The 10,574-nt window shown below is 36.9% G+C and overlaps 1 protein-coding gene across 1 annotated transcript in view; it reads right to left on the bottom strand.

Moving 5' to 3' along the window:
- The window catches only part of PPEF1 (protein phosphatase with EF-hand domain 1), a 111,630-nt gene that overhangs the window by 8,285 nt on the left and 92,771 nt on the right, over positions 1–10,574 (bottom strand). Inside the window, exon 14 of the mRNA XM_077769107.1 lies at positions 3,156–3,262. Within this exon, the coding sequence (XP_077625233.1) occupies positions 3,156–3,262 (107 nt within the window). The remainder of the gene's footprint in view (positions 1–3,155; positions 3,263–10,574) is intronic.

The raw sequence follows: 10,574 nt of genomic DNA, 5'->3' as shown, positions 1-10,574 counted from the left end.
TTTCTTATTTTAAAAGAATTATGACTTAATTTTGTTAGATTGGTGAGTTACACTGATTAATTTCTGAATGTCAAATTAACCTGGAATTCCTAGTGTTTCTAGAATAAACCAAGTTGTTTTCTTTACATTAACCTTTTCCTAATATTTCATTTACAACTTTTTTCATCTAAATTTATGTCTGAGATTAGCCTTTAATTTTCCTTTTCCATAATGTTCTTATTAGGTTTCAGTATCAAGGTTATGCTGACCTCCTAAAATAATCTTCAAAGTGTTCCTTCTGTTTTTATTCTCTGGAAGAGTTTGTGTAAGACTCATTTTATTTTTTTATTTTATTTTATTTTTTTTTTAAGCAGGCTTCATGCCTAACACAGAGCCCAATGCAGGGCTTGAACTCTAGAACCCTGAGATCAAGACCCGACCTGAGATCAAGAGTCAGATGCTTAACTGAGTCACCCAGGTGCCTCTAGACTGGTTTTATTCTTTTTTAAAAAAAATTGTTTTAATGTATATGTATTTTTGAGAGAGACAGAGTATGAGCGGAAGAGGTACAGGGAAAGGGAGACACAGAATCTGAAACAGGCTCCAGGCTCTGAGCTGTCAGTACAGAGCCCGATGTGAGGCTCGAACCCACAGACCCCCAGATCATGACCTGAGCTAAAGTTGGGCGCTTAACCTACTGAGCCTCCCAGGTGCCCCTAGACTGGTTTTATTCTTAAATGTATATTTTAATGGCTAATGAAGCTCAGGGCCTTCCTTGTGGAAAGTATCAAAATTTCAGATCCAATTTCTTCAACAGTTATAGAATTGTTCAGGTTTTCAATTTCTTTTTGTGTCAGTTTTGGCAAGTGTGTATGTGTGTGTGTGTGCACATATGTATTTTTGAATTTGTCCATTTAATCTAAAGTATGAATNCATTGGTTATTTCTCTGTCTCTTTTCCTGGGTTTTATCAACTTACCAGTTTCTTCAAATAACCTTTTTTTTTTTGCTTTGTTGATCATAGTTTCATCTTTTAAAATACATGCATTTTCAATTCTTCTCTAACTTGTATCTTATATGTTGCATTTTCATTATCTTTCAGTTGCAGAATTCTAATTTCCACTGTGATTTCTCCTTTGATCCAAGGGTTATTTAGAAGTATATTTCTCATTTCCAAGCCCAAGGGGGATTTTCTGGCTACCTTCTGTCATTGAGTGATAGCTCAATTCACTACGACAGAAAATTTGCTCTGTATGTTTCCAATACAAAATTTGTTGAGATTTGTTTTATGTTCCAGGTTATAGTCAATTTTTGTAAGTGTTCCATGTGTGCTTGACAAGAATGTGTATTCTGTGATNTCTAGGAGAGAGAGAGAGACAGTGTGAGCAGGGGAGGGTCAGAGAGAGAGGGAGTCACAGACTGAAACAGGCTCCAGGCTCCGAGCTGGCAGTCAGCACAGAGCCCGACGCGGGGCTCAAACCCACAAACTGCGAGATCATGACCTAAGCGAAAGTCGGACGCTTAACCAACTAAGCCACCCAGGCGCCCCTCTGCTAATCTTTTTGTCAGTTCATTATTTTGGTTTAAGGAGTATTAGAATCACCCACTACAATGGTAGATTTTTCTACTTCTACTTGTTCTGTCCATTTTTGTTTTACATATTTTTGAGGCTATATTATTAGGTACATACACATTTAGAATGGATTCAACTGGCAAACTGAATAGTATATCATTATAAAGTGTCCCTTGTTATTTCTAGTAATGTAGATTTCCTTGAAGTCTACTTTGTCTAATATTAATAGAGCTATTCCAACCTCAGTTTTGTTAGAGTTTTCATGTTATATCTTTTTCTGAATTTTATTTTCAATGTTTTGTATATATTATTCCACTATCGGCTTCTGTTGAGACTGTTGAGAAGTCTGATATCAGTCTAATTGTTTTCCCTTTGTAGCAATGTGTACTTATCCCTGTTTGCTTTTAGGACATTTTTCTCTGCTATTGGTGCTCTGTGGTTTCTCCACAAGGGTGTATAGGTGTGGATTTAACTTTTTTTTTATCCTCTTTGAGAAACATTGTACCTCTCTACCTGTGAATTTGTGTTGCTCATCAGTTCTGGGAAAGTCTCATCCAGTATCATGTCAAATACATCCTCTCTTACATTCTCTCCTCCTGGGACCCTGAGAAGATGTATGTTAAACTTTATTTTACTGTCCTTTAGTCTTACCCTTTCTAATTCTGTCTTCAGCAGTGTCTAATCTTCTGTTTAACCCATTCATTATGGTTTTTTTTAAACAAGTATATTTTTTATATCTATTTGGTTCTTCTTCAAATCATTTTTTAAATGAATGTCTGTGATTCCACCTTTTATTTATTTAAACATTTCTCAGTTATTTTTATTTGTATTTGGTAATTCCAATATCTGATATCTTTAGGGACTGAAATCTGTCATCATTTCTGTTGACTCTTACTGTAGCTTGTCTCCATCTTTGTTTCATGATCTTCGGTTATGAACTCACGGTTGATCTTAATCTCTGCATATATTAGTGGCCAAAATTAGGGATGCATCGGTGGAACATGGATTTGCATTTGCTTGCCAAGAGTCAAGGGGCACTACAAAAATAGGCCTACTTTAGCCACTTTGAGGTTCCAGGCTTAATGTGGAAGTCTCAGATTTGGCTTATCCATCTTTCTATTATCCTTTGGTCTAGTCTCAGGATTGAGGACAACACCAAAATTAGCATTTGCCCCCAGGACAATCTAGCATTTTGTGCTAGTTTGCTGCTCCATGCTGGTTTCAAAAAAACCTTTCATAAGAGAAAAATGTTTCCTAGATACTTATCTTACTGTGAGGCTAGTAGATGCATTACAATTCTGTATCCTCTAGAATCTAGCTGTTTCTTAACAGGAGAGCCTTCCAGAGTGTCTAGTCTGAGCCACTGCCAGAATAGAAGGCTTGCTGTTGTTTTAAGTTGAAAGAAACTTACTGCAAAAGAGTGATATGGCTTTTTTCAGGTACATAATGGATTATATTTTATTTTTATCTCTATCTTTCCTTGCTAGTAAAAGTAGATAAATCTTAAGAGAAATCTTAAGGAAGCAAAAAAAAAAAAAAAAAAAAAAAAAAAAACTTGTTTNATGGTATGTTAAGAAACAGTAAGCATTACATAATTTTATTACCTGATTTAGTGCGGTCTTGAAGGTGGAAAGCATTAATGAGGTCAGTTTTTCGTGAAATTATTCTCTCTCTTAATATCCTGATGGCACTACTTTCAATAGCATTCACCCTATGTTAACAAAACAATTATTAGGTGAAAGATACAGAGATCATCATGTTTTGTCTTGTTTTAATGTGCTATGTTACCACTTACCAGTATCTACTTCAAATGAATTGCCTAACTTCAGACATAGCATGTTACTAAATGGTCAGTGTTTGTATATGTATGTATGTGTCTGCATATATTGTGGAATTTTAAAAGGATTACCACTGGTGTTTTCTTTATGATTTCACAGATTTACATGAGCAATTAATATCTGAGCATATCCAAGATAATTCTGAAAAACAAGAAAATTAAGAGGGACTCGCTATAGCAGACTTTAATATTTACTGCGAAGTTGCTGAAACCTAATAGCAAGTATTGACACAGGAGAAGACAGATACATGAGCGGAACATAATAGAAATTGCATAAACATACTGAACTATATATGGAACAATACATATGACAAAGGAGGTATTACAATTCAGTAGAAAAGAGCACATTTTTTTTTAACATGTTGCTAGCATAGCTATCCGTCTGGATGCTAAACCACCTCAGACCATTTACAAAATAAATTCTAAATAAAGGAGGAACAGAGGAACAAAGTAACTAAAATTCATATACTCCCCTCCCCCCAAAAAGCAAAATGGCCAAGGTAAATAAAACCATATCAATAATAGCATCATATGTGAATAGATTTTTAAACATCAAAAAGCAGAGACTATGAGACTGGATTTCTTTTTTTAAAAAAAGACCCAACTATGTTTTCTATAGGAGATATACTTTAGTTTCAAAGATACAAAGAGCTTGAAAGAACAACAACAAAAAGATGTAGTATGCAAACATCAACCATAAGAGAGTTAGAATAGCTATACTAACGGAAGACAGAATACACCTGAAGACAAAATCCATTACTAGAGATAAAGAGGAATATTTTATAATGATAAAAGAGTCAATCAGTCAAGAAGATAAAACAATTGTAAACATATATGAAACTAACAATAGAGCCCAAACCTATATGAAGCAAAACTGGACAGAATTGAAGGGAGAAATAGATAATAATAATAGTTGGATACTTCAATATTCTACTTCCAATAATAGATAGAACAAGGAGGCAGAAAATGAAAAAGGATATAAAAGACTTGAACAGAGGGGCACATGGGTAGCTCAGCTGGCTAAGCATCTGACTCTTGATTTCAGCTCAGGTCATGATCTTACAGTTTGTGAGATCCAGCCACATGGGGGGCTCTGTGCTAACAGCTTGGAGCCTGCTTGGGATTCTCTCTCTCCTTCTCTCTGCTCCTCCTCTGCTCATGGTTTCTCTCTCTCTCTCTCTCAAAATAAATAAATACACTTTTAAAAAATTTTTAAAATTTAAAGCCTTGAAAAACACTATAAACCAACTAAATTTACTTTTTTTAAATGTTTATTTAATTTTAAGAGACAGAGACAGAGTATGAGGGGGGAGGGGCAGAGAGAGAGGGAGACACAGAGTCTGAAGCAGCCTGCAGGATCCAAGCTGTCAGCACAGAGCCTGACACGGGGCTTGAACCCACAAACCGCGAGATCGTGACCTGAGCTGAGGTCAGAAGCTTAACTGACTGAGCCACCCAGGTACCCCTAAACCAATGAAATTTAACAGATATGTATATAACACTCTACCCAACAACAGCAGAATATACATTTTTCTAAACCACATAGGGAACATTCTCCATTATAGATCCTCTGCTAGGCCAAAATATGTCTCAATATATTTAACATGATTAAAATCATACAAAGTATCTTTTCTAACTACAAAAGGAATAAATTAGAGTTTAATAACAAAGAAATTTGGGGGACTCACAAATATGAGGAAACTAAACAACACCATCCTAAATAACCAAGACGTCAAAGAAGAAATCACCAGAGAAATTAAGACATGTTTTAAAATAAATGAAGATTAAAACACAACATGCCAAAACATATGAGACACACTAAACCAGTGCTTAGAGGAAAATTTGTAGCTCTAAATGCTTCTATTAAAAAAGAAGATCTTGAATCAATAACCTAATCTCTACCTTCAGACACTAGACAAAAGAAGAGCAAAGTAACCCCAAAGCAAGCAGAAGGACAGAAAGAATAAAGAGGAGGGGAAACTACAGGCATACATGTTTTACCAGGATTCACTTCATTGCACTTCACAGGTATTTTTTATATATTGAAGGTTCGTGGCAACCCTGCATCAAGCAAGTCTATTAGCAAAATTTTTCAAATAACATTCGCTCACTTCGTGTCTCTGTGTCATATTTTGGTAATTCACACAATATTTCAGACCTTCTCATTATTATAGTATTTGTTATGTTGATCTCTGATGTTAGTATTGTCATTTTGTTTTGGGGGCCACAAACCCTGCCCATACTTAATTGATAAATACAGTGTGCGTTCTAACTTCTCCACGGGCCAGCCATTCTCATCTCTCTCTCTCTCTCCTTGAGCTTCCCTATTCCCTGAGACACACTGAAATTTGACCAGTTAATAACCCCACAATGCCAAATGTTCAAGTGAAGAGTCACATGTCTCTCACTTTATTTTTAAAAGTTTATTTATTTATTGTTCTTTAGTAATCTCTACACCCAGTGTGGGGCTCAAATTCACAACCCCGAGGTCAAGAGTCACAGGCTCTTACAACTCAGTCAGCCAGGCGCCCCTCTCACATTAAACCAAAAGCTAAAAATGATTAAGCTTAGTGAGGAAGGCACAGTGAAAGCCCAGAGAGGCTGAAAACTAAGCCTTTTGTGCCAAACAGTAAGCCAAGTTGTGAATGCAAAGAAAAATTTTTTGAAAGAAATTAAAAGTGCGACTCCAATAAACACAAAAGATAAGAAAGTGAAACATTCTTATTGCNAAAAAATTGTTTTAAGTTTATTTATTTATTTATTTAGAGAGAGACAGAGACAGCATGAATGGGGAGGGTCAGAGAGAGAGGGAGAAGAGAGAGAATCCCAAGCAAGATCCTTACCATCAGCACAGAGCCCAACACACGGCTTAAACTCATGAAACCGTGAGATCATGACCTGAGCTGAAACCGAGAGTCAGATGTTTAACTGACTGAGCCACCCGGGTGTCCCAAGTGTCCAACTCTTAATCTCAGCTCAGGTCTGGATCTCAGAGTTGTGAGTTCAAACCCTGCATTGGGCTCCACACTGGACATGAAGCCAACTTAAAAAAAAAAAAAATTCCCCCCAGCCACAATAATGGTTTAGTCCAAAGCCTAATCCAGAGCAAAGCCCTAAATCTCAATTCTAAGAAGGCTGAGAAAGGTAAGGAAGCTGTGGAGGAAAAGTTTGAAGCTAGCAGGGGTTGGCTCATGAGGTTTAAGGAAAAGAATCCATCTCTATAACATCAAAGGACAAGGTGAAGCAGCAAGTGCTGATATAGAAACTGTAGCAAGTTTTCCAGAAAATGTAGCTAAAATAAATAACAGAGGTGGCTACACTAAACAACAGATTCTCAGTGCAGATGCAACAGCCTTCTGCTGGAAGAAGATACCATCTAGGACTTCCAGAGCTGCAGAGGAGAAGTCAGTGCCTGGCTTCGAAAATCTAAAGCCAGGCCAACTCTCTTGTGAGGGGCTAATGCAGCTGGAGACTTCAAGTTGAAGGCAATGTTTATTTACCATTCTGAAAATCCTAGGGCCCATAAGAATTATGCATAATCCTCTCTGCCTGTGCTCTATACATGCAACAACAAAGCCTGGAAGACAACACACCTGTTTACAACATGGTTTACTGAATGTTTTAAGCCCAATGTTGAGACCCCCTGCTCAGAAAAAAGGATTACTTTCAAAATATGACTGCTCAGTGGTAAGACATCTGGTCGCCCAAGAGCTCTGATGGAGACGGACAATGAGGTTAACATTGTTTTTGTGGCTGCTAACACAACATCCATTCTGCAGTCCGTGGATCAAGGAGAAATTTAGACTTGCAAGTCTTATTATTTTGGAAATATATTTTGTAAGGCTATAGCTGCCATAGATAGTGATTCCTCTGACTGATCTGGGAAAAGTAACTCGAAAACCTGAAAAGGATTTGCCACCTTAGACGCCAATAAGAACACTCATGATTCACAGGGAAAGGTCAAAGATTAACATTAACAGGAATCTGGAAGAGGTTGATTCCAACCCTTATGGATGACTTTGAGGGGTTCAAGACTTCCGTGAAAGAAGTAATTGCAGACATGGTGGAAATGGCAGAACTAGAATTACAAATGGAGACTGAGGATGTGCCTGAACTGCTACAATCTCATGAGGGTGAGAAACCCCAATTTTGAAAGAAGTTACTATGGATTAAATGCTGTCAAACAGCATCACATGCTACAGAGAAATCATTCATAAAAGGAAGAATCAATCAGTTCAGCAAATTGCATTGTTGTCTTATTTTAAGAAATGACCACAGCCCCCCTCTAACCTTCAGCAACCACTACCCTGATCAGTGCGCAGCCATCAACAATGAGGCAAGGTCCTCCACCAGCAAAAACACTATAACTTGCTGAAAGCTCAGAAGATGGTTAGCAATTCTTTTAGCAGTAGAGTATTTTTAAGGTATATACATTGTTTTTTAGACATGCTATTGCATGCATAACAGACTACAGTGTAATGTAAACATAACTTTTATATGCACTGGGAAACCAAAAAATTCTCCTGACTTGCTTTATTGTAACATTTGCTTTCTCATGGTGGTCTGAAACTGAACCTGCAATATCTCTGAGATATGCCTGTAAATGAACTAGAAAATAAAAAAACAATAGAGAAAATTAACGAAGTCAAAAATTGGTTCTTTGAAAACATCAATAAAATTGACAGTACTTTAGCTAGACTGGCCAAGGAAAAAAAAGAAGACTCAAATTTCTAAAATCAGGAATGAAAGAGGGGCCATCACTACTGACCTTACAGAAACAAAAGATTATAAGGGAATATTACAAACAACTGTACACCAACAAACTGGATAACCCAGATGAAATGGACAAATTCCTGTAAGGGATACAAACTACCAAAACTGAGAAGAAATAGAAAAATTGAACATACCTGGAACAAATAAAAAAAATTGAGTAAGTAATCAAACAACTTCTCACAAAGAAAAGTGCAGGGCCAGATGGCTTCACTGGTGAATTCTACCAAACATTGAAAGAAGAATTATTCTTTAAATTCTTCATTCTCAAACTCTTCCCAAAATATAGAAGAGGTGGTAATACTACCCATCTTTTTATATGAAGCAAGTTTTAGCCTGATACCAAAACCAGGCAAATATCGCAAGAAAACTACATATCACTATAACATCTCTTAAGAATATACATTGAGGGGCATCTGGCTGGCTCAGTCGGTAGATCATGTGACTCTTTTTTTTTTTTAGTTTATTTTTGAGAGACAGAGAGCATGAATGGGAGAGGAGCAGAGAGAGAGGGAGACACAGAATCTGAAGCAGGCTCCAGGCTCTGAGCCTGATGCGGGGCTCGAACCCACGGACCATGAGATCATGATCTGGGCCGAAGTCAGATGCCTAACTGAGCCACTCAGGCGCCCCGACTCTTGATCTCAGGGTTGTGAATTTGAGCTCCATGCTCGGCACAGAGTTTACTTTTAGACATTTTTTAATTGAAAGAAAAATGAATATAGATGAAAAATCCTTAACAAAATACTAGCAAACTGCATTCAGCAATATATAAAAAGGATTATATACCATGAACAAGTGGGATTTATCCCAGGAATGCAAGGTGTGTTTGACATCTGAATATGAATAAATGTAACATGCCATGTTAATAAAATAAAGAACAAAAACCACATGATCATCTCAGTAGATACAGAGAAAATATTTGACAAACTCCAAACACTCTCTCATGATAAAACCACTCAACAAAGTAGGCATAGGAGGGAACTTCCTCACCCAGATGTGGGGCATCTATGTAAAACACACAGCTGATACACTTAATGATGAAAGACTGAATGTGTCCCTCTTAAGATGAGGAACAAAGCAGGGATGTCTGCCCTCACCACTTTTAGTCAACATTAGTTGTAAGCCAAAACAATCTTGAAAAAGCAAAGCAAATCTGGAGGCATCACAATTCGAGACTTCAAGTTATATTACAAAGCTGCAGTCATCAAAAACAGTATGGCACTGGCACACAGATCAACAGAACAGAATAGAAAACCCAGAAATAAACCCACGATTATATGGTCAATTAGTCTTTGACAAAGCAGGAAAGAATACCCAATGGGAAAAAGACAGTCTCTTTAACATATGGTGTTAGGAAAACTGGACAAGCTACATGCAGAAGAATGAAACTGGCCACTTTCTTACACCATACACAAAATAAATTCAAAAAGGATTAGAGACCTAAATGTGAGACCCGAAACCGTAAAAATCCCAGAGAAGGGCACAGGCAGTAATCTCTCTGGAATTGGCCCTAGCAACTATTTTCTAGATAGATCCCCTGAGGCAAGAGAAACAAAAGCAAAAATAAACTACTGGAACTACATCAAACTAAAGAGTTTCTGCACAGCAAAGGAACAAAACTAAAAGGCAACTTACAGAATAGGAGAAGATATTTGCAAATGACATATCCAATAAAGGGTTAGTATCCAAAAATATATCAAGAACTTCTAAAACTCAACACCCAGAAAACAAATAATCCAATTTAAAAATAGGTTGAAGACATGAACAGAAATTTTTCCAAGAAGACATAGAGATGGCCAAAAGATACATGAAAAGATGANAGAATGAAATCTTGCCAGTTGCAATGACATGGATGGAGCTAGAGAGGATAATGCTAAGTGAAATAGGTCAGAGAAAGATAAATGATTTCACTCATATGTGAGATTTAAGAAACAAAACAAGCGGGCAAAGAAAAAAAAAGAAAGACAAACCAAGAACTAGACTGTTAATGAGAGACAACAAACTGATCATTACCAGAGAGGAGGAAGGCTGAGGGGCGGCATGGAGGAAACAGGGATTGGGGGTCCAGGAGTACACTTGTTACAATGAGCACTAAGTAATGTATGGAATTGTTGAATCACCATACTGTACACTTGAAGCTAATGTAACACTGTATGTTCAATATACAAGAATTAAAAATGTAAAAAGTGTTTTTAATTAAAAAAAAGAAAATGTGGTCTATCCATATAATGGAATATTATTCAGCCATCCAAAGGAATGAAATACTCATGCATGTTACAACACGAATGAACCTCAAAACCATTGTGTTGAGTGAAAGAAGCCAGTCACATACTGTGTGATTCCATTTACATGAAATGTCCACACAGGTAAAGGCATAGAGACAGAAAGTGGATTACTGGCTGCCTAGAGTTGT

Source organism: Crocuta crocuta, unplaced genomic scaffold (genome assembly GCF_008692635.1).
Source record: "Crocuta crocuta isolate KB4526 unplaced genomic scaffold, BGI_CrCroc_1.0 scaffold312, whole genome shotgun sequence".
NCBI classification, from domain to species: Eukaryota; Metazoa; Chordata; class Mammalia; order Carnivora; family Hyaenidae; genus Crocuta; species Crocuta crocuta.
This window is presented reverse-complemented; position numbering and strand designations above follow the sequence as displayed.